We start from the raw sequence: 24,082 nt of genomic DNA on the forward strand, positions 1-24,082 counted from the left end.
ATTAGGAAAGGAGTTCAGGATTTTGACACAGCTACATATAGAGTCATACAGGTATACAGAAAAAGGCTGTTTGGCCCATCAAGTATGTGCTGGACAAAACAAACCACCTAACTATTCTAATCCCATTTTCCAGAACTTGGGTCATAGATTTGTATGCCTTGGGATTGCAAGTGCGTAACTAAATATTTAAAATGTTATGAGAGTTCCTGCCTCCACTGCCTTACAGATAGTGAGTTCCAGATTCCCACATAGAAATCATACAGAACTCGAGACGTTAATGTTGTTTCTCTTTCCACAAATGCTGCCAAATCTCTGCTGCACTTCTCCAGCATTTTCTTTTTTTTATTTGATTAACTTAGTAAATTTTAGTAAATTCTTTAAAAATCCCTTTAATTGACACACACAAAATCAAAGGAACTCAGATTTAAAGTTTTGGGCAAGAGAAGGGGTGGCACTACTACCTCATTGTGCCTGGGCTCCGGGTTTGATTCCAGCCTTGGGTGACTGTGTGAACTTTGCACATTCTCCCCATATTTGGGTAGGTTTCTGCCAGGTCCTGTGGTTTCCTCCCACGGTCCAGTGATGTGCAGGTTAGGTGGATTGTTAATATAAATGCAGGGTACTGTGGGATTCTCTTCAAAGAATCAGTGCAGACTCAAATGGCCTTTCTGCACTGTAGGGATTCCATGAGATTTGAGGAAGAATATTTTTAAACAGTGCAAAGTAATGACTTGTTGCTAATGAGGCTGGTGGAAGAAGAGACAAAGTTGATTTTAAAAGGAATTTGGATGGACACCAGAGGGAAATAAATTTATTGGCTTCCTGTAATAAAGTGAGGAATCGGACTGACTGGATTGCTCCACGTGGACTTGAGGGGCTGAATGTTTTCCTGCGCCATTATGCTATTGGATATTTTAAATTAACCAGTTCAGAAGCGTCATGACAGCCCTCTGGAGAATGGGAGACTTGAACCAGAGATCTCCATGATGATGATGGACTGGGCCAAGGCATTTGGAGGTCTACACCTTCGTCCACGAGGGAATCTCTGCTCCAACTCCAACCTACCTTTTTCCACGTGATTTTTCTGAACCAGTAAGATCTGTTTGACCTCGGTTGTCAGTATTTTATTTCCAATCATAGTCGTTTTTGTAAAAAAAAATACAAGATCAGGAATTGTCCCAATTCGCGGCAAGGACATGGCCCCTTTGTGCGGTGGAACCGTTGTTTCGGCTCCGGTGCCGGGGGAAGGATTTTCTCAGCTGTTACCGGAAGTACGGAATATTCTAGACTGCGTTACCGGAGAGCGCGCCGCGGTGACCGGGAATATCCGCAGGTCATTTATGTCTTTAATTTATCCGCCGGTTTTAAGTCGTTGCTCATTCTCGATCGTGCCCCTTCACCCTTCCCGCCCCCCGGTGTTTGATGGTTTGTGGACACTGGCACTAACTGCAGACCACATTTCTGCTTTCAGACACGACTTGGAGGTTTGCCCCACTTGTTCCTGAATGAGTTAGTAGAATGTTTCTGTCAAGATTCGCTCTGCAGCTTGTGAAAGCACCCAGACTGCCGGGTAAGATGAAGGGTCGGAGACATTTCTGCTCAGAGGCAAGCCAGTGTGACAACCACAGAAACAAAGACACCCACAGTGGGCACTTAATCTCAGTGCTCCATTCTCCCCCTTATCCATCATCTTTCAACATTAACCCAACTTTCTGTCTTAGCCATCTCTGTGCCAAAAAATTCACGTTCCAGCTCTTTGTTTAAAGATTTTAAAACATTGGGACAGGAGTAGGTCATTCAGCCACTCAAGCCTGTTCCGCCATTATGAGATCATGGCTGTTCTACTACCTACCTCTATATATCTGCCTTTGGCCCATTTCACTTATACTTGTTTCTAATAGGTGTTGTCTCTCAGGTGATACAGAATGAAAGGGGTGAAAAACATTTTGAAAAGGCAGGGAAACCAACTAGAACAGTCTTGACAGGGCAAAGGATATTCCCAGGGTTGGAGGATTTGAGCTTTTGGGAAAGGCTGAATAGGCTGGGGCTGTTTTCCCTGGAGCATCGAAGGCTGAGGGGTGACCTTATAGGGGCATGGATTGGATAAATAGACAAAGTCTTTTCCCTGGGGTGGGGGAGCCTAGAACTAGAGGGCATTGGTTTAGGGTGAGAGGGGAAAGATATAAAAGAGACTTAAAAGGCAACTTTTTCACACAGAGGGTGGTACGTGTATGGAATGAGCTGCCAGAGGAAGTGGTGGAGGCTAGTACAATTGCAACATTTAAAATGCATCTGGTTGGGTATATGAATAAGAAGGGTTTGGAGGGATATGGGCCAGGTGCTGGCAAGTGGGACTAGATTGGGTTGCGATATCTGGTCGGCATGGACGATTTGGACTGAAGGGTCTGTTTCCGTGATGTACATCTCTATGATTCCATGTGGAAATGATGTTTTTTCTTGTGGGTGACTCCAGAACTAGAAGTTTACATTTTCAGGACAGAGCTAAAGTTAATTTTTTTTTTCTGAGTTGTGTGTGTTTGAAATTCTCTGCTTCAAGGCATGGTGGAGGTAAGATCATTTAATGTTTTTAAAAGCAGGAGTACATAGATTTTTGATAAGCAAAGGCCTCAAAGGTTATTGGAGTGAATGGGAACATGGATTTCAAAACACAAACAGAGCAGCCATGATGTTATGAATGGCAGAGAAAGCTCAGGGTCTGAATGCCTGACATTGCTGCTAATTTATTTGTATAAGTTCATGTAAGGAGCAGTGACAGCAAAAAATAGAATGCAGAACTGAAGGTTTGGTTCTAGGCTAATTTCTGATAGCCTGAAAGTATTCCAATATTCTTTCATTGGATGTCAGCAATATGGATTCATTGGTCATCCCTTATTACCGTTGAACAGAGTAGCTCACTTTGCCATTTGAGAGGCCAGTTAAGAGTTAACCACATTGCTATGAGTCTGGAGTCACATGTAGTGTGGACCCTGAAAATGGCAGATTTCCCTACCTAAACGGCATTAGTGAACTGGATGAGTTTTTATATCAGAGAAAATGCTGGAGAAACTCAGCAGGTCTGGCAGTATTTGTGGAGAGAGAAATAGAGTTAACATTTTGAGCCCACTGTGACTTAGTCATAAAGTCATAGAGATATGTAGCATGGAAACAGGCCCTTCAGTCCAATTTGTCCATACTCGCCAGATATCCTAAATTCATCTGTCTCATTTGCCAGCATTTGGCCCATATCCCTCTTAACCCTTCCTATTCATATACCCATCTTTTTAAGTATTATAATTGTACCAGCCTCCAGCACTTCCTCAGGCAATTCATTCCATACAATGCACCACTCTTTGCAAGAAAAAGTTGCCCCTTAGATTCCTTCTTTCTCCTCTCACCTTAAACCTATGCCCTGTAGGCTTGGACTCCCCTACCCTGGGGAAAAGACCTTGACTAGTCACTCTATCCATGCCCCTTGTGATTTTGTAAACTTTTATATAAGGTCACCCCTCAGCTGCTGATGTTCTACAGAAATTAGCCTGAGCCTATTCAGCCTGTATCTGTAGATCAAACCCTCCAACCCTGGCAACATCTTTGTAATTTTTTTCTGAACCCTTTCAAGTTTGACAACATCCTTTCTATAGCAAGGATATCAGAATTGAATGCAGTATTCCAAAAGTGGCCTAACCATGTCTTGTACAGCTGCAACATGACCTCCCAACTCCTACACTCCATGCACTGCCCAATAAAGGCAAGTGTACCAAATGCTGCCAACTACCCTATTTACCTGCGACTCCACTTTCAAGGAACTATGAGCTTGCACTGCAAGGTCTTTTTGTTCAGCAGCACTCCCCAGGACCTTACAATTAAGTGTTTAAGTCCTGCCCTGATTTTCCCTGTCAAAATGTAACACCTCACATTTAGACTCAACTCCACCTACACTCTTCAGCCAAACGGATCAAGGTCCTGTTTGCTCTGAGGTAACCCTTCTTCGCTGTCCACTACACTGCCAATTTTGGTGTCATCTGCAAACTTACTAACCATAACTCCTATATTTATATCCAAATCATTTCTATAAATGACATTAAGCAGTGGACCCAGCACCAGTCTTTGTGGCGCATCGCTGGTCACAGGCCTTCAGTCTGAAGTCCTCCACCATCAGCACCCTCTGTCACTTACCTTTGAGCTAGCTTTGTATCCAAGTGGCTAGTTCTTCGTGTTCCTTGTGATTTAACCTTGCTAACCAGTCTACCATGAGGAACCTTGTCGAACACCTTACTGAAGTTCGCATAGATCACACCCACTGCTCTGCCTTTGTCAATCCTCTTTGTCACTCCTTAAAAAAAACTAAATCAAGTTCATGAGATATGATTTCCCATGCACAAAGCCATGTTGACAATCCCTAGTCTGTCCTTGCCTTTCCAAATACATGTAAATCCTGTCCCTCAGAATCCTCTCCAACAACTTGCCTGCCACTGGTGTCAGGCTCACCAGTCTGTATTTCCTTGGCTTTTCCTTACAATCTTTCTTAAATAATGACACCAGACTAGCTGATCTCCAATCTTCCGGCACCTCACCCGTGACTATCAATAATACAAATATCTAGGCAAGGGGCCCAGCGATCACTTCCCTAGCTTCCCGGAAAGTTCTAGGGTACACCTGATCAGGCCCTGGGGATCTATCCACCTTTATGCGTTTTAAGATTATGGCAGTCCCAGTCAATGTTTGGAAAATTAAAATCCTCTACTATTACCTCCCTGTTATTCTCACAGATAACTGAGATCTCCTTGCAAACTTGCTTCTAGATTTCCGGCTACTATTGGAAGTCTATTGTACAATCCCAGAAAAGTGACCATCTCTTTCTTATTTCTCTATTCCACCCAAATAACCCGTCATGATATACTCTCTGGTAACTTCTCCCTATGTACAGCCGTAATGTCCTCCTCCCCCTCCTCTCTTGAACCCTTTTCTACCCTTCCTATAGTATATCTACCCTGGAATATTTATCTGCCAGTCCTGTCCAACCCTGAGCCATGTCCCTGTAACAGCTATAATATCCCACTTCCGTGTTCCCTACCATGCCCTGAATTCATCGGCCTTACCTGTCAGCTCTACCCTCCAGTGACCCGTCCTTCTTATACAGGTCATCTCTACCCCAAAAGAGGTTTTAATGATTGAAAAATGTGTAACCTTTTCCCGTGCACCAGCTCCTCAGCCACTGATTCATCTGCTCTATCCTTCTATTCCTACTCTGACTAGCATGTGGTGCTGGGAGTAATCCAGATATTATTATCCTTGAGGGCCTGCTTTTTAATGTCCTGCATAATTTCCTATGTTCTTTCCTCAGAACATTGTCCTGTTCGTATGCTATTTAGTTTCAATATACAAGACTTCCTGCTGGTCACTCTCTCCTTTGAGAATATTCTACATCCTCTCCAAGACATCCTTGACCCTGACTCCTGGGAAGCAACACAGTATTCTGATGTCTTGTTGCTGGCCACAGAAATGTCTGTCTATGCCTCTGACTAACGAGTCCTCTATCACAATTGATCATTTGGAACCTGACATAACCCCCGTTACATTAGAGCCAGTCTCGGTACCAGAAACTTGGCTGTCACTGCTACATTCCCCTGAGAGTCCATGACACCTAAATTTTCCAAAACAGCATACTTGTTTGAGAAGAGGGGTAGCCACAGGAGACTCCTGCACTACCTGTCTATCTCTCCTACCTTTCCTAGAGGTAACGCATCTACACGACTATATCTGCAGTTTTACTACCATCCTGACATTGCCAATTATCACACACACTAGCTCCTGTAAATTCCTCATTGCCTGTAACTGCTGCTCCAACCTATCCATGTAATCTGATAGGATTCGCAACCACACTTCCAGCAGACATAATCTGTTCAGAACTTTTGAGTTTTTATTAAATTTATTACTAATCAATTATCATTGCCATTATTGAGATCAGTGTTAATTCCAGACTTTATGAAATTGAATTGAAATTCACTAATTTCTCTAATGGAATTTGATTCCATGTCCCCAGAGCATCCTGGACCTCTGGATTACACGAGCATATTGTTCCGTGAAGCTCCCTTGAGGATTAGGCATGTTAACATCTAGTCTTGTGGTAACATTCCTACTATTATGATCCTAGCTAATAGTTATACTGAACAAGTCAGATCCCTGAATGAAACCTTTTCTCAGGTTTTATTTTTGTTATTTGCCTGGTGGTCAGTCTCTGAACTTATTCACAAGACTCTGAACTTGCAACTTTCTGACTTGGTTTTGAGAGTGCTATGCATTGAACCATGTTGGAAAACCTATTGGAAATCATGTCATTATTCAAAATTAGATTGAATGGTTGGATAAAGGGTGGAGGATAAGTAAATGTCATTAGGGCTATTTATCGGAAAGTAAAAGGCACAGGCAAAGATGGGGATGAATAGTACAATTCCATGGACTCTTTAAAAGTTCTTTCATTATTTCTTTCTTATGTTTGTGACTATTAGTCAGTTTTACAATTAAATATATTAATTTAATAACCAATAACTAACAAAATCTCTCAAGAATTGCAGGTCAGCATTTGAAATTATCAATAACCTTTTGAACTCTGACAGGTAATATTGAAATTCAGTGTTCAATATGTGCATTTATTTTGAAGTTCCATTTACATTACAATTGGGTTGTCAATTTTCCTTGCATTTAACTTTTGAGAAATATGTAAGCTATTAGTTTGTGAAAGCTTACATTGGTGTAATGAACAAATTAAACTTTATTTTGCCTTTAAAGAAATATTTTAAGCAGATATATCATGTAAATTTGACAATATACATTGAAAATCTTGGGCAGGCAAATAATTGCCTCACTGGCTGGCAGACATACTATAATTGAACTCAACAATTCATGAAGTAGTACATTAGGCAATGTATGAATATATGCAGCCTTTTTCTGTATAAATAGTTTATTAACTAAGAAAGTTCAATCACTGAAACATTAAGAAATTCCAGAGAAGATGTCTGCTTTTTGGGGGCAACAAAAGACATTTTTCTTTGTCATCCTGTGACATTTTATTGCAATTAAAATAAAATACTGCAGATTCTGGAAATCTGAAACAAACGCTGAAGAAACACAGGTCTCACAGCATCTGTGGAGAGAGAAACTAAACTAACATTTTGAGTGCAGTATGATTTCATCGGAACTACTGAAGAATATTCACATTTTATTGCAATGTCGATTAGCCAGAATTTAATCAGAGGATTAGGCAAAACTTTGAAAGTGTTTGCAGAACAGAATAGGCAAATTCGCCCAATCTGCCGATGCGATTAGCAAAAGATCTGTCTACTTTAAAGGTTTCATAAAATGACCAGTCTGTGCTCTGAGCAGGATTGCTCAATTAATTGTCATGTAGCTTAATTAATTGGGTCATAAACATAAATAAAAATACAAGATGCTTAAGGCTTTTGGCTTCTTCAGAATATTTTACCTAATCTTCTCGCATTGTTGCTCTTGTGCTTGGACAAAAGAAAAAAAATACATTGGCGCTATTATTGCTGCATCTTGGCCATAACGTCCTCTTGATCAGTGCAGCAGGGAATTATTCAGTGTCTCTTTATCCTACTTGGGACTTGAAATGTGTTCATTTGTTTCTGTTATTTTTGCAAAAAAAATTGATAGGTTGAAATAGGGGTTGCATTTTATAGAAGCTCTGTTCTTTCATTTCTAGTTGATCTGCCTGTCCTTGGTTCTGCCATTCAACATTGCAAAGCGTTATCGAGGAATTGCTACACACAGCCTCATCAAACTAAGCTGAAACCACAACGTTGGTGCACACTAGATAATGAGCTGGAGGAGTTTCTGACTCCACGGAAATTGTCCATTAGTCCATTAGAAGGTTGGCTAACAATTAAATACCATGTACCGGGGTTGGATCAAAACGATGAGCAAAGTATTAGGATAAGTGTCCAACATTCTTCTCCGCAGTATGACTGTCCTTCAGCTGAGGAACCTTTACCGTTTGGTGAGAATGGAGAAGTGATGAACTGCAATAAAGATGAAATCCAGTGTAAAAATGTACTGAAAATTCGCAGGAGAAAAATGAATAGGCACAAGTACAAAAAGTTATTAAAACGTACCAAGTTTTTACGCAGACGAATCAAAGAAAACCGTAGACGAAGACGGCAAGTAAGTTAATGTCATGATGGTTTTGCATATCTGAACTTTGTTTATAAGCATCCCAGGCAAATTTTGTTTAAATGACACTTTTAAGCAAACATTTTGAATATCATTCGTGAGTGATGGTTCCACATTTTGTATAGAACAAAGAAGAACAAAGAAAATTTACAGCCCAGGAACAGGCCCTTTGGCCCTCCAAGCCTGAGCCAATCCAAATCTACTGTCTAAACCTGTCGCCCAATTCCTAAGCATCTGTATCCCTCTGCTCCCCACCTGGTCATGCATCTGTCCAGACGCATCTTAAATGAATCTACCATGCCTGCCTCTACCACCTCTGCTGGCAACGCGTTCCAAACGCCCACCACCCACTGTGTGAAGTACTTGCCGTGTGTATCCCCCTTACACTTTCCACCTCTCACCTTAAAAGAGTGACCTCTCGTTATTGAATCCTTCACCCTGGGAAAAAGCTTGTCTTTATCCACCCTGTCTATACCATTCATGATCTTGTAAACCTCAATCAAGTCCCCACTCAATCTCCTTTTTCCTAATGAAAATAAACCTAACCTACTCAACCTCTCTTCATAGCTAGCACCTTCCATACCAGGCAACATCCTCATAAACCTTCTCTGCACCCTCTCCAAAGCGTCCACATCCTTTTGGTAATGTGGTGACACACAGTATTCTAAATGCGTCCGAACCAATGTCTTGTACAATTTTAACTTGACTTGCCAGCTCTTATACTCAATACCTTGTCCAATGGAGGTAAGCATCCTATATGCCTTCTTGACCACCCTATCCACCTGTGCAGCAACCTTCAGGGTACAATGGACCTGCACTCCCAGATCTCTCTGACCATCAACTTTTCCCAAGGCTCTTCCGTTCATTGTATAATTCGCTTTAGAATTAGTCTTGCCTAAATGCATCACCTCACATTTGTCAGGATTGAAAACCATCTGCCACTTTTCCTCCCAACTCTCCAGTCTATCAATGTCCTCCTGTATTCTCTGACAGTCCCTTATGCTTTCTGCTACTCCACCAATCTTCATGTCATCTGCAAACTTGCTGATCATACCAACAGTGCCCTCTTCCAGATCACTTATGTATATCACAAACAACAGTGGCCCCAACACTGACCCCTGTGGAACACCACTGGTCACCTTTCTCCATTTTGAGAAACTCCCTTTAACTACTACTCCCTGTCTCCTGTTGCTCAACCAGTTCTTTATCCACCTAGCTAGAACACACTGCACACCATGTGACTTCACTTTCTCCATTAGTCTACCATGGGGAACCTTATCAAACGCCTTATTAAAGTCCATGTATATGACATCAACAGCCCTTCCTTCATCTATCAACTTGGTCACTTCCTCGAAGAACTCTATTAAGTTGGTAAGGCACGATCTCCCCCGCACAAAACCATGTTGCCTATCACTGATAAGCGCATTCTTTTCTAAATATAAATAGATCCTATCCCTCAATACCTTCTCCAGCAACTTTCCCACCACTGACGTGAGGCTCCCTGGTCTGTAGTTACCCGGAATATCCCTACTACCCTTGTACAGGGGACAACATGAGCAACCCTCCAGTCCTCCAGCACCTCACCTGTATTTAAGGATGTCACAAAGATATCTGTCAGGGCCTCCGCTATTTCCTCTCTTGCCTGACTAGTCATGCCAATAATGAACTAAAGGATATTACTACACCACTCAACTACTGAATCAAGTGTTGAGCTGTATATATTTACTGTAACATGTGAAGTCTCTTGATAAATATTAACACGAATTTACGAGTAAGTTCCAGCTCCTTTACATTTTCCTCTTACCTCATGCCAACAGATGTGAAAAGGAATAAGAGCAGAATTAGATTTAACCAGTAAAACCTGTGACCTCAGTAAAATCCTGACTGATCTTCTCTCAGTTCCAAGATCAGCCATTATCTCCAGCATTTTAGATAGTTGGCTTTTCTTCATATGTCATACAACTGAGAATGTGAATGGCTATTTGAAGGTTTGTGAATGAGATGAGGAAGACACCATAGCTTCACTCAACTCTCAGTTCCAAGATCAGCCATTATCTCCAGCATTTTAGATAGTTGGCTTTTCTTCATATGTCATACAACTGAGAATGTGAATGGCTATTTGAAGGTTTGTGAATGAGATGAGGAAGACACCATAGCTTCACTCAATCTTGTGCTCATCTGTTATACACACATACACTTAGAACAATGAGCCACAAGATAGCAATCACCAATATGGACAATAAGTGATCTTCCTCATCCTGTGCCTCCCTTTCTGAAAGCTAGCTATTTTTCCTGCCCAAGGTCAGCTAATTTAGTCCACATTTCCACTTGAATTTCAAACATTCTTGTCCTTAACTGCATGGCTCAGTATCAAGCCATATGTTGTATTTTCCCTGTAAGTATCAGGGTGTATTGCATATCTTTGGAAAATAAGTCTAAGTAAAGCATACATGTATTGTGTCCATCTCCAGAGGTACCTCGAGTATCTGGGATTCGATTATCCGAACAAGATTGCGCGGTCCTGATGCATGGCTAAGCTATGTTATCCAGCATTTGATTAACCGAACAAAATACTCCTCGCCTGTGGCCTTCAGATAATCGAGGATCCTCTGTATACGGTGAAATTTTAAAAATGAAGATTAAAAGTAACCTTACATATTTCTTGTCCCTTTCAACCTCCTGGGGAGCAAGTAACAGTGACTAAATTACACTTCTCTATTCTGGAGTTTGGGACCTAATTTTATTACCATGTGTTTCACAGATAAAGTTTGAGAGGGATTTGAAGCGAATCTGGAAGAAGGCTGGACTGAAGAAACCACCAGAAGGCTGGCAGGCACCAAAGATATTTGTGAAACGATACCATGGAAAATCTGAATGACACTGGAAACAACAGCTGTGTTCTATATAAAGCGAAACAAAATGTTTTGAAGAATAGCTGTGTGAAGCCTTCTTTTAGACCATAGTCTAATTATTCATATTGCCTTTGTGTGAGGAGGAAATCTGGTCAACTGTGAGAGAAAGCTCAAGTGTCACTAATAAGTTTAAACATTGAGGAGTTAGATCTTAAATGAGGTTTTCATCATATCCACAATGACCTACATATAGTTAATGCTTTCAAAGCATCAAAATGTCGCAAGGTGCTTGACATGAATACTTGCAATCAAAATTTTATATATTCCACACCCCCACCATGAGGAGAAATTAGGAAAGGTAGCCAAAAGCTCAGCTGAAATAAGTTTTAGGAATGTCTTAAAGAGGGAGAGAAAGGTTTATGGACAGTATTCCATGGCTTAGGCTTGCAACAGCTGAAGGCACGGCAGCTTGGGGCTGCACATGAGGGTAGGATTAAAGGAGTGCAGAGAAGGAAGATGCTTGTGGTAGTTGAAGATCAATCATCTCAGGCCCAGGATTTCACTGCAGGCATTCCTCAGGGTAATGTCCTAGGCCCAATCATCAGCTGCTTCAACAGTGACCTCTCCATCATAAGGTCAGAAGTGGGAATGATTGCTCAATGTTCAGCTCCTTTTGTGACGCCTCAGATACGGAAACAGTCCATGTTCAAATACAGTAAGACTTCGACAATATCCAGGCTTGGGCTGGCACGTGACATTTGTGCCACTCAATGCCTGGCAATGACCATTTTCAAAAAGAGAGAATCCAACCATTGCCCCTTGATGTTTGCCAGCATTATATTCAATGAATCCCCCCACCATTAATTCTGGGAGTTAGCATTGGCCAGAAACTGAACTTGACTGACAATATGAATACTGTAGTTAAAATAACAATTCAGAGGCTAAGAGTTCTGTGCTGAGTAATTCACCTAACTCTTCAATATTGCCCATCATCTGTAAGGTATAATTCTGGAATGTGATGGAATGCATGATACTGTCTAGGGCGTAGCTGCCTGCTTGATTACCACCCCACCCATAACCTTCAACATTTCCTCCTTCCACCACCATTGTAGCACTATTGTGTACCATCTGCAAGGTGCATTGCTACAACTCACCTTAGACAGTACCTTCCAAATTCACACTCCTCATTACATTGAAAGGCAAAGACAGCAGATAATATGGGTACATAACCACTTTAAGTTGCCTCACAAGAGAAGGAGTCATCATGATTAAGAACTAAACTGACTTTCCTTTACTGTCACTGGCTCAAAATCCTGGAATTCAATTCCAAACAGAATTATCAGTGAACCTACACCATATGAATTGCAGTAGTTCAAGAAGACAGCTCACCCATGATTTGTCAAGTTGTAATTAGAGATGGGCAATAAATTAAGGCTTACCAGTGATCCCCTCGTCCTGTAAATTAATTTCTAAAAACAAAATCTTGAGCGGGCTGAGCAGCTGAATGATGTTACAGAGATGAAGAGGGATAAGACCATTGAATCATTTGAAAACCAGGTGAGAATTTTAAAATTGAAGCATTGCCCAACAATGGGTGATGTAGAGGGATTTGGTACAGCTTAGGGTAGTGGCAGCAGAATTTTGGAATGCTTCAGATTTGCTGAAGGTGAAAGGAGGAAGAGCAGCTACAATAGCATTCAAATGGCCAAATGTAGAGGTAAGGAGCATGGATGTGAGTTGGAGCAGATGATATTAAACTGTTTTTTATATTGGAGTATATGCATCACAGGTAAAGTCAGCATTTTGTAACCATTCCCTAATTGCTGTTGAATAGATAACCTTGTTACAGCAATTTAGAGAATGGTTAAGGGTCAACCTGATTCATGGTCAGCATTACTGGGATCAATTTTTAATTCCAGTCTATTCTTTGAATTTAAATGTCATTAATTAGAGTTTAATTAATTGCTGGCTGGGTTTTGAACCTATGCCCCTGGCAAATTAACTTAGTCCAGAGGGATTATTAATCTAATTACATTGCCACAGTACTATCACCTTCCCCTCGCAGATGTAAAGTGGATAGAAGTAGGCATTTTTGGTGATGAAGGCGATATGTGGTAGATCCAGTCCAATAGGCTGCTAAGGTTGCAGAGCAGTCTGGCTCAACCAGAGGCAGTGGTCAGGGAGTCCGTGGTATGGAGTCTGTGGCTAAGATGTAAAGTTTGTATTGGAAGCAAAAGACAAAGGTCTTTGGTCTTCGGTCTTCCCAATGTTTAATTTCTATTCATCCAATACTGCAGGTCAGGTAAGCAGTGAGAAATCAAATATTCAAGGGAACCTGAGAAATAATGAGTGTCAGATGCCATTCGTGTACAAATGGAACTCTACAGTTTAAGATAATGTTGGAAAATTAAGAGTAGGGAAAGGGGTCAAAGAAAAATTACTGGTGACTCCAAAGGTCACACTATGGGATTAGAAGTAATACAGTTACAGGTGATTTGCTTCAACTGGATAGCTAAGAATGGAGCCAGATAGATGGGAGAGGACCCAGAGAGTGATTAATGATGTCAAGGTATGTCACAGACAGGTTGGAAAAGATAAAAAAAATTACTATAGCTATAGGCATGAAGAATGTAATTTTTGGTTTTACTAAAATATATCTCAGTGCTATGATCAGTGATGTTCAAATAGCAACCCTACAGGAACACTACCACCTTCAAGTTCCCATCTAGATCTCAAACCATCCTGGATTGCAACTATATGACCATTCCTTCACTGTCAAAATCCTAAACCTCTCCCATTACCTTCATGCGGACTGTGGGTATATGTTCATGTCCAATTACTCCAGCGGTTCAAGAAGGCAGCTCACCACTGTGTTCTCAAGGACAATTGAGGATAAGCAGCAAATTTTGGCCTAGTTAGTGACACCCATGAATAAATGAAGTAAGTGAGGCACATTACAAGCTTGACTGGTTACAAATGCAAGTACTAACATATTTGGAGTTCACAAAGTGTTGTCCAATTACAGAATCAGATATATCAAACATTACATGTTTTCCTGTTAGGCTTTGCAGGCAAGGGCTGTCTACATACTGTCTGTACTTTGCCTATTACCAACAACCAAAGGAATGTACTGTTTGAATTTAAGCAATTGTTGAAACCATATGGCCTTTGTATATGCATTCTTTTGAGTTATCTAGGTACATGGGAGCCTATAGTTTCCCACCACTTTCTCTATGGTAAGCCTTGGCCAATTATTGACTTGCAAACAATCAGCACCATTTTCTCCTGTGGTGTAAATTGTTGTGATGAGGAAATGATAAAGCAGACCTGAATTTGAAAATACAGTAAAACTTATCTCAGTATCTTAGCAGGACTTATACACTTAATGGTAAGGTCCTAGGGAGTGTTGCTGAACAAAGAGACCTTGGAATGCAGGTTCATAGCTCCTTGAAAGTAGCCACAGGTAGATAGGATCGTGAAGAAGATGTTTGGTATGCTTTCCTTTATTGGACAGAGTATTGCGTATAGGAGTTGGGAGGTCATGTTGTGGCTGTTCAGGACGTTGGTTAGGCCACTGTTGGAATATTGCATACAATTCTGGTCTCAAGGATGTTGTGAAACTTGAAAGGGTTCAGAAAAGATTTACAGGGATGTTGCCTGTGTTGGAGGATTTGAGCTATAGGGAGAGGTTGAACAGGCTGGGGCTGTTTTCCCTGGACCTTCGGAGTCTGAGGGTGACCTTATAGAGGTTTATAAAATCATGAGGGGCATGGATAGGGTAAATAGGCAAGGTCTTTTTTCTGGGGGAGTCCAGAACTAGAGGGCATAGGTTTAGGGTGATAGGGGAAAGATATAAAAGGGACCTAAGGGGCAACTTTTTCACACAGAGAATGGTGCTTGTATGAAATGAGCTGCTAGAGGAAGTGGTGGAGCTGGTACAATTGCAATATTTAAAAGGCACCAGGGTGAATAGATGAATAGGAAGGGTTTGGAGGGATATGGGCCAGGTGCTGGCAAGTGGTACTAGATTAGGTTGGGATATCTTGTCGCATGGATGATTTGAACTGAAGGGTCTGTTTCCATGCTGTACATCTCTGTGACGTTGGGCTGAAGACAAGGATGGGAATGACTGTAGTGGAAATATTCAGCCTTGGAAAGAAGAGAGCTAAAGAAACAGACTGGACAGCACTGCAGATGCTAGAACTCAGACAACATAAAAATATAAGATAAAGGAGCAGAATTAGACCATACAGACCCTCAAGCCTACTCTACCATTCAAAACAATCACAGCTGATCTGTTGTAATTCCATTTCCTTCCATCTCACCATATCTCTTGATCCCACAAAATACCTAAATCCTTGTGTCTCCAAACCTTAAATACATTCAGTGTTGGAGCACCCACAACTGTCTGAAGATTCACAACCATCCAAGAAAAGAAATTTATTCTCATCTCAGTCCTAAATAATGGACCCTTTATATTGAGACTGTACTCCAATATTCTAGATTTCCCAGCCAGTGGAAAGAACTTCTCATTGTCTATCCTGTGAAGCCCCTTCACAATCTTGTGTATTTCAAATAGATCGCCTCTCATTCTATGAATTCCAGAGAGCTAAGGCCAATTCACTCAGCCTTTCGGCATAGGATGACCTCGTTCCCAAGAAAGAAATCTAGTAAACCTTTGTTGTGCGTCATCCACTGCAAATATTTCTTGCCTGTGACATTGAGACTAAGACTTCTCAGAGTACTTAAGAGTTGTTAACCAAACCGTTATGTAATTGTAGAAAAAAATTCCTAATTCTTTTACTTTCCTTTGCAATGTTGATTTCAATCAATATGCCAATTGCCTTCTTCATTACTTGGTGTACATGCATTCAAACTTACTGCAATCTTTGTACACATACATCCAAATCTCTATTAACATTTAGAAGTTTCAAGATTTTAAAAATGATTTTGCTTTCTATTCTTAATATCAAAGTGAATAACTTCATGCTATCCCACATAATATTTCACCCAAAGGATGCCTTCACTGCATCCAACAGTTCTACCATTTACTATCCAAACTCTATCTCCTTGTCTTGGCTCCATAATCCATAATATATTGAGCCAGCAAATTCCATTTATCTCAGATTCCAAACTTTTTCACGCAGAGGGCAGTACGTGTATGGAATGAGCTGCCAGAGGAAGTCGTGGAGGCTGGTACAATTGCAACATTTAAGAGGCAGTTGGATGGATATATGAATAGGAAGGGTTTGGGGCCAGGTGCTGGCAGGTGGGACTAGATTGGGTTGGGATATCTGGTCGGCATGGACAGGTTGGACCGAAGGGTCTGTTTCTGTGCTGTACATCTCTATGGCTCTAGACTCTATGTTTTGTGTAAAGAAATACTCCCCAGAGTACAAAATAGGGAAACATTATTAGGGAAAAATAATAACAGAGGGAAGGTTGATGTACAGACTAAAGTTAACACATTCTAATGCCCATTTAATATAATAATTTGAATCATCATAAATATCTGTTTGGGAATGAGCAATTCTGCAAGATGTATTCAAGCATGTTCTTGGAATGAGAATATTGGATTAAATTTTATTCACCATCATATTGAACTAAGGGAAATAAAATAGCCTCAGAAAAGTCCAGAGTGTTCAGAAAGAGGCAGGAAAACATTCCCACTATGTTTTGTGTAAAGAAATACTCCCCAGAGTACAAAATAGGGAAACATTATTAGGGAAAAATAATAACAGAGGGAAGGTTGATGTACAGACTAAAGTTAACACATTCTAATGCCCATTTAATATAATAATTTGAATCATCATAAATATCTGTTTGGGAATGAGCAATTCTGCAAGATGTATTCAAGCATGTTCTTGGAATGAGAATATTGGATTAAATTTTATTCACCATCATATTGAACTAAGGGAAATAAAATAGCCTCAGAAAAGTCCAGAGTGTTCAGAAAGAGGCAGGAAAACATTCCCACTACCACAGCCCCAGTTGGAATTTGACAATGAATCCACTGACAAATCTGGGGTCAACCCCAAATAGCGACATCCAGAGTCCAGCTGCTCTATGCTTTTTGTAGACTTGCCTGGAATTTTAAGTCATAAGCACTCAATCTGTGAAGTTGTCTTCCCATTTCTTCACAAGGAGAAAATCTAAATATTCATTTCAGCGGGAAAGGAAGAGGCCTCACCTGCTGGTTAGAATTTATTTTACAGCAACTGGCAGCTCTCAGTCACATACATAAGAAACTGTCAACACTGAAATGTTTTGCAACCAATCAATTTTAATATTAAAGAATATTTGCATTGTTTCTCTGTACATATTGCAATGTTGTGTATAAATCAATTTTTACATAGAATGACATAGGATCTTATAACACAGGAACTGGCTATGGCCTGACATATCTATGCTGGTGTTTACAAGATGCCCATAAAAATAAACATGATTGATATATTACTTGCTATTTTCTAATTTTTATGTACAAGGTTGGATTTTAAAAATGGCAAGCTCTGCAGACCATACCTGTATAATCTGCATTTTCAATATTTTTTATATCACACTAAAGCACATACTGTACATAAATGCATGCTTCAAAAGGATTTTAAAAATCTAAGAAATTCAAGCCCCTTAAAATATGAGGTTTTAATAAATAATATTTCATTTAGAAAACTGCAAGTGACAATTCTGTCAGAAGGTGCTGAGCAACAATTTATGCATGAAAAACAAAGCTTCCTCCCTTCCTCCTCTCACTAAAAATTACTTCCTTTATCCCTGTCTGTGTGAGGGTTGTGATTTATTAAGCTCTACTAGCAATCTGCTGAGACTGCACCCAGTTTAACCATTGTTCCTTTGTGGAATGATTGCTCACTTATGTAGGGCATCACGATGAAACCCAACCCTGTTCTCATCTGAAATAATCTTGTGGTGGGATTCACTGGAAAGGTTAATCAGGAATGAAAGATCCCAATGAGATTTTTCTCTTCATTATTGCAAAGGTGCTGAGTCCATTTGCAGGTGGCTCATGCACCATGGGATCAGGGATTATATTTATGGTCCTAAGTAGTCACCTACAAGGCTAGAGTTTTTTTTTAATTTTAAGTGTCAGAAATATCTTAAACTCTCTAATGGAAGACAACTAAGGTGGAATCTTCTCAATGAAATGGATGAATTTTTATTTGGGAAGAAGAAAGTACAACTGGAGGTAGCTTGATATGTTAACCACATTTAAAATGGATGGCATCAATGCTGTGTACAATGGTCAATCTAGATATCACGCACTTTTACATTAGAGTCAATGCAATAAACACCAAAAAAGAGAATTATATAAAATTACTGATACATATAAACAACTTTGCATAATGAAATATTTTACTCAGGCAAATCTTCCCTGCTCCACCTTGGATTGGGATGGAGTTTGGGCTATGGATGGGAGAAACCACAGTTCTCCAACATCCACAATACTGGGTTATTGTGTCAGCTTAAATTAGAACAGAAATTCCTTCAATTTTCTCCGCTCATCTCCTAATCTGCTGCCTCTGCTATCGTCTGTCATAACTGGTGAGGCTCGATCATCTACCTCACTCAAATAGGCATCCTTCACAGGTGAGTCCAGACAATGAGCTTTGGCTCTGGAGAGGTATCAGAGCCAAGTGATCTACCAACTCTTCATTGACAGGTTCTGCCAAACCCACAACTTCTACCAGCTTGAAAGACAAGGGCAGTAGATGCACAGGAACACCACCACCAGCAAGACCCCTCCAAGTCATGCATTAAACTGATTTGAAACTATATCTCTGTACCTTCACTGTGGTTGAGAAATCAGGCTTCCTAAAACACTGTGGTTGCTATACCTCATGGAATGCAGTAGTTTAAGAAGGCAGCTCACCGCCACTTTATTAATTGCAATTAGTGATGTGAAATAACATCCACATCCCACGACAGAATTTTATATTAAAAGAAACTGAATTATTGTTTCCACTGTCCAGCAGGATCTGCTTGTTAGTGTGGAGAAAGAGAAGCCTTTTCCCCTTCCTGGCCAAGAACAATGTGCCACTAACATTTGGTGAAGCCAGTTCAGCATGAATTGAACCAGAAGTTCTCTGTGGCTCAGTTTAAATAACATATATGTCAACCAGGAATGTGGGCAGGTACAGGGCATGTCCATCTAAAAACATGGTCTTTCACTTACATCTGAAAACTACAACTTCTAGTGCTTCTGGTAATAAATAGCAGAATTGTCACGTGCTCTTGGTCCCACTTGGAGCCCTGGAATTTATCCTTCTGTATCCTCAGGGCCTTGGACATTTCTGAATGGAGCGGCAATTGCAGTCAGCTGGAGAGCAGCACACAAGTCTTGGGAAAAGCTGGTCATAGGTTGGAGAAGCAATTTCTCCAGCTACCTGCAGGAATGGCTGACATGGAAACTTCTCCTGTTGAGTTTCTCAGGATTGTTGGATGCCATATGGGAAAATTCCCTAAAAATATCATGAAATGTTTCATCGCCTGCAAGGAGAAAGAAAATGGACTTAGAAAGAAAAGATTTCATTGAAGTTACAAGTGATTTACAAGGCAATGGTCAAAGCACAATTCAAGTATGTGCCAACTTAATAGCGCATTATTGACAGGACATTAAAGCCTCAGAGAACACACTGCTCGTCTGCAGGTTAATACCTGGAATGGGAACTGAGAAACTTGAAATAAAAGGGCCCCGAAGGGATTGAATAAAGGATTTCAAAATTGTGAAGGATCTTAAAGTAGTGAATGGGAAAAGGTTTTTTTGTGACACAGAAAATGGTTATGATTTGTTTTGCACCCCTCAAAGAGTGGAGGGAGATTCAATTGTGACTTTTTTAAAAAACAGTTGGCTCAGAACCTGAAGGCAAAATCAAAATTGCAGGGCCATGAGGAAAGTGCAGGAAAGTGAGACCAGCTACATTGTTCTTACAGAGAGCAGACAAGGACACAATGGTTTGAATGGTCTCCCTCTGTGCTTTAAAAACTGATTGTTTCCATTGGTTGGAGAGTCAGTAATGGGCAGTCATCAGTTTAGAAGTGCCACTAGAAGACTGAGGAGAGAGTTTAGGAGAAATTCAAAATGCTGACACATGAAACTATTTACAGGGAAGGAGACCATTGTAAGGTAAAGTGAAACAGAAAACACATGGTTATGGGAAGACAGGTGGGAGTAGTCTTTTGTTTCTCCACCAAAGAATCAACACTGAATTAATGGGTTGAATGGCCTATGTCTACTGAAAACTTATCTGGTGTTTACTGCATTTTTTTTTCCTTAACCAATATTTTTTCATCATCGTCTTCTTCAGCGGTACTGGTAATGGTGAAAGAAAGACCCAGGGCATTGAATACTGTTGCCATTTATGTTTCTAAAGACACCACAGTTTCAGGTACATATTGATGGTTAATAGAAGTAGATGTCATAATTTAGCATTAATATGGCTCAAGTACTGCCTGTCATTGTCAATATTGTTTTCAATAGCATTGAGGCCAATTCCTAGTTGTGTCAACATTGAGATCTGTTAGTTCGGTGCAGTTCTTTTAAATGTTTTGCTTCTGAATGTGTAAACCACCGCAGTGAGTTTTTTTTGTCCAGTTTCTTTTTCACTGTTGCCATTTTGCTGTCCGAGCAGCAGAGGGCAGCATCTCCTGATGATCAAGGCAGGGCAGAAATGTAACTTTTTTTTGCTTCATTTACCATTTAAGAGAAAATTCACACAAGTCGGAAACAGCAAGTGGGTAGCAAGTCACTTCCCCCTCATCACGCTGCACATGTTCCAATATACATGACATGAGAAGTTTGAAACTAGGGAATGGGAAAGGTAAGTTATTTTCAAAATCTTTTTGTTGTTTGTATCTATAGGGAGAGGCTGAACAGGCTGGGGCTGTTTTCCCTGGGCCGTCAGAGGCTGAGGGGTGACCTTATAGAGGTTTATAAAATCATGAGGGGCATGGATGGGATAAATAGACAAGATATTTTCCCTGGGGAGGGGGAATCCAGAACTAGAGGGCATAGGTTTAGGGTGACAGAGGAAAGATACAAATGGGCAACATGTTCACATACAGAAGGTGGTACATGTATGGAATGAGCTGCCAGAAGAAATGGTACAGGCTGGTACAATTACAACATTTAAAAGGTATCAGGATGGGTATATGAATAGGAAGGGTTTGGAGGGATATGGACCAAGAGCTGGCAAATGGGACTAGATTAATTTAAGATGTATGGTTGGCATGGACAAGTTGGACCGAAGGGTCTGTTTCCGTGCTGTACATCTCTATGACTGTATATCAAAGTATGTTTTCCATAATTGTGACTCAAATGAGCTTGTTACTCAAAGCCTTTTCAAATAGACAGGAGGTAATTATGAAACATACTTGACCTCTTCCTCAACAATATAGTTGCCACAAATGCATCTGTCCATCACAGTATTCGTAAGAGTGACCACGACACTGTCCTTGTGGAGACAAAGTCCCATTCTCACTTTGAGCATACATGCCATCATGTTGTGTGATATTATTACTGTACTGAATGAGATAGATTTTGGACAGATCTAGTAACTTAAGACTGGGCATCCATGAGGCACCGTGGACCATCAACAGCAGCAGAATTGTATTCCAGCACAATCTACAACTTCATGACCTGGCATATCCTCCACTCATCCATTATTATCCAGCCAGGGGATTAACCTTGCTTCAACAGAGAGTGTAGGAGGGCATGCCAGGAACAACACCAGACATACCTAAAAATGAGGTGTCAACATGGTGAAGCTACCAAACAAGACTATTTACATGCCAAATAGCATAAGCAGCATAAGATAGACAGAGCTAAGTGATTCCAATGGACTTTGCAGTCCACCCATTTCCAGTCATGACTGGTAGTGGACAATTAAACAACTCACTTCAGGACTCTACAAATATCCCCATTCCCAATAATGGGGAGTCCAGCCCATCAATGTTAGACAATAAAGTTGAAACGTTAGCCAGAAGTGCCAAGTGGATGATCCATCTTGGCCTCCTCCAGTGGTCCCCAGCATTACAGACATCAGGTTTCAGCCAATTCTATTCACTCCACGTGATACTAAGAAACAGCTGTAAAGGTAGTATTTCAGTAACTTTCCAGCTATTTATTCTCTAGATTAGCTCCACTCCATTGGGGTTTTTTTCTGGGGTGCTGGGGCAGCCAAAATGGAGGAGGACATTCTGTAATCACTTGGTTAAAAGTATCAAAGGCCATTGTAAGGTTCAAGAAGGCTGTGTAGAAGGTGTACGTTTCTAGTGGTGATCAGGCCCATTGTTCCCTGTAGAATCTGCAAGGAGCCCTTCAGCCTCAGAGAGAAGGTGATGGAGGAGACTTAATAAATTTGAAGACTCAATGAAAATATGAAGAATGGGCACTTTATAGAGTACCCATTGCAATTCTTTCACAATCAAGTCCACCAGTGCTTTAGGGGAAGGAAAGTTGGCCGAAATAAATATCATAATGGCCAGGAGACAAAAGTTTGGAGTTAGCCTTTTACTTTCTTGAAGAGGCAGCAGAGATGGGATAGATTCTCTGTGACAGCAGATAAATGTTACTGAGCACCAATTGGTAAACTCAGTCTGGAACTCTCAGGTTCAGTTACTCAGTTATGTCACCAACCCTCACTATTAAATACAAATATTTAAAAGGGAAACTAAGCTGAGGAAGGAAGGAAATGATCTTTGATCTTGAAATAGTCCACCAGAGTTTGTGTGTCTGATTCAAACTCCAGGCTTCCACAGTGACTGTAACATCAATAAAGTCATAAACAATGTAGTGAATTGTTAAGATACTTCCCTTCCTGTTGACAGGTGGACAACGTAGAGTACGTAAACCATGAATAATTATAGTGACTCTCTGGCTTAATGGATAAATGCTTGCTGTAATGGGTTAAAGAAAGTACCAAGATCTCAGATGGGTATTTGCCAAAAGCATGACTCCTGATTAAGAAAGAGGTACTGGAACCCACAAGCATGCCCTGCTAGAAAGGACATGTGTGAATGGTAGGTGAGAGTAGGACCAAGTTTGGCCGAGGGATTATTCAGAGTTTAAGAGGTTGTTGATACATACTACGTGGATTCACATGTGTATGTAGCCAGTTTTGCAAATACTGAAGGGTTTGCAGGAAGATATGTAACTGTAGACTAAATTAAGACAGGACCTTGAGGAGCGGGCAGGGCTAACAGGGAGTATATAAATTGTGGATGTGAATGACTTTCGACCAGCAAAGAGTGACTCAGGATTCTGTGACAGATCTGAAACAAAAATACAGAAACAAACTGGAATAGATTTGTGCTTAAAGTACAGACAATTGATTGTAGATTGTAACAAAATATTAATTATATAACTTTAGTTACATGTCAATGGCTCTAACCACAGTCAAGATATTTATTATACTGGGCTACAATTCATTGTGTAATTGTTTAATCAGCCAAAAACTACATTTTATTCTTGCTCCCTCACTGTTTCTTGTTCAGTGAAAGTGATTTTGTTTCCCCCAAATGTCTTAGTTAGTTACTATTTCCCCTCCTGTTTCCTCAGCAGCAGCCTGACAGATGGCTCCTTTAACGGTACCTAAATGAGTGCCAATCTAAAGCAAGCCTGAAACACACACTGTCCTCCCACTGTTGTCCAGTCAAACACAGGTCAACTCCAACTTTCCACTGTGTAAGTATGCTCAGCAGGAACATATCAAAGGTCATAACCAGCACAGCGCCAGCCAGCAAATAGATCGAGATGGATGAGCCCTGTGTCAAACCTGCCCTTTAGTCTCCACAACTACCATCATCTTCAATGCTTTCGTTTGGCTAACAGCTAGCTGTTTTTTCTTGTGGATTTAGGGGCCAGCCTCACTACATGCAGTTCCCCATTTACCAACCTCCTGAGAAATTTGTCTTCACTCAGGTGAACATTTTACCAAGTGAATAAATTGTGATTCATCATCTTCAACAAGAATTTTTTTTTCTTATCTTAAAAGAACTTATGGACAATCCATAAAGCCAAAATGCTT

General features: G+C 40.6%; 2 protein-coding genes across 3 annotated transcripts in view; one reads left to right on the top strand and one right to left on the bottom strand.

Moving 5' to 3' along the window:
* The first annotated feature begins 1,222 nt into the window (after positions 1-1,222).
* aurkaip1 (aurora kinase A interacting protein 1) lies at positions 1,223-17,498 on the top strand. Of its 2 annotated transcripts, none has more exons than XM_043675833.2 (4): positions 1,223-1,333; positions 1,472-1,570; positions 7,724-8,181; positions 10,952-17,498. In XM_043675833.2, the coding sequence occupies exons 2-4, from the start codon at positions 1,519-1,521 to the stop codon at positions 11,066-11,068; spliced, it is 627 nt and encodes a 208-aa protein (XP_043531768.2). In that variant the 5' UTR covers positions 1,223-1,333; positions 1,472-1,518; the 3' UTR covers positions 11,069-17,498. The 2 variants fall into 2 exon arrangements, with proteins under 2 accessions (XP_043531768.2, XP_043531769.2); XM_043675834.2 differs by having other exon boundaries at positions 1,253-1,271.
* acap3a (ArfGAP with coiled-coil, ankyrin repeat and PH domains 3a) overlaps positions 17,308-24,082 on the bottom strand; it is a 328,671-nt gene continuing 321,896 nt past the window's right edge. Inside the window, exon 25 of the mRNA XM_087980463.1 lies at positions 17,308-19,544. Coding sequence (XP_087836589.1) covers positions 19,438-19,544 — 107 coding nt within the window. The 3' untranslated portion in view covers positions 17,308-19,437. The remainder of the gene's footprint in view (positions 19,545-24,082) is intronic.

This window comes from Chiloscyllium plagiosum, unplaced genomic scaffold (assembly GCF_037043375.1).
Source record: "Chiloscyllium plagiosum isolate Xiang-an unplaced genomic scaffold, Cpla_swu_hap1 HiC_scaffold_37, whole genome shotgun sequence".
In the NCBI taxonomy this organism is placed as follows: Eukaryota; Metazoa; Chordata; class Chondrichthyes; order Orectolobiformes; family Hemiscylliidae; genus Chiloscyllium; species Chiloscyllium plagiosum.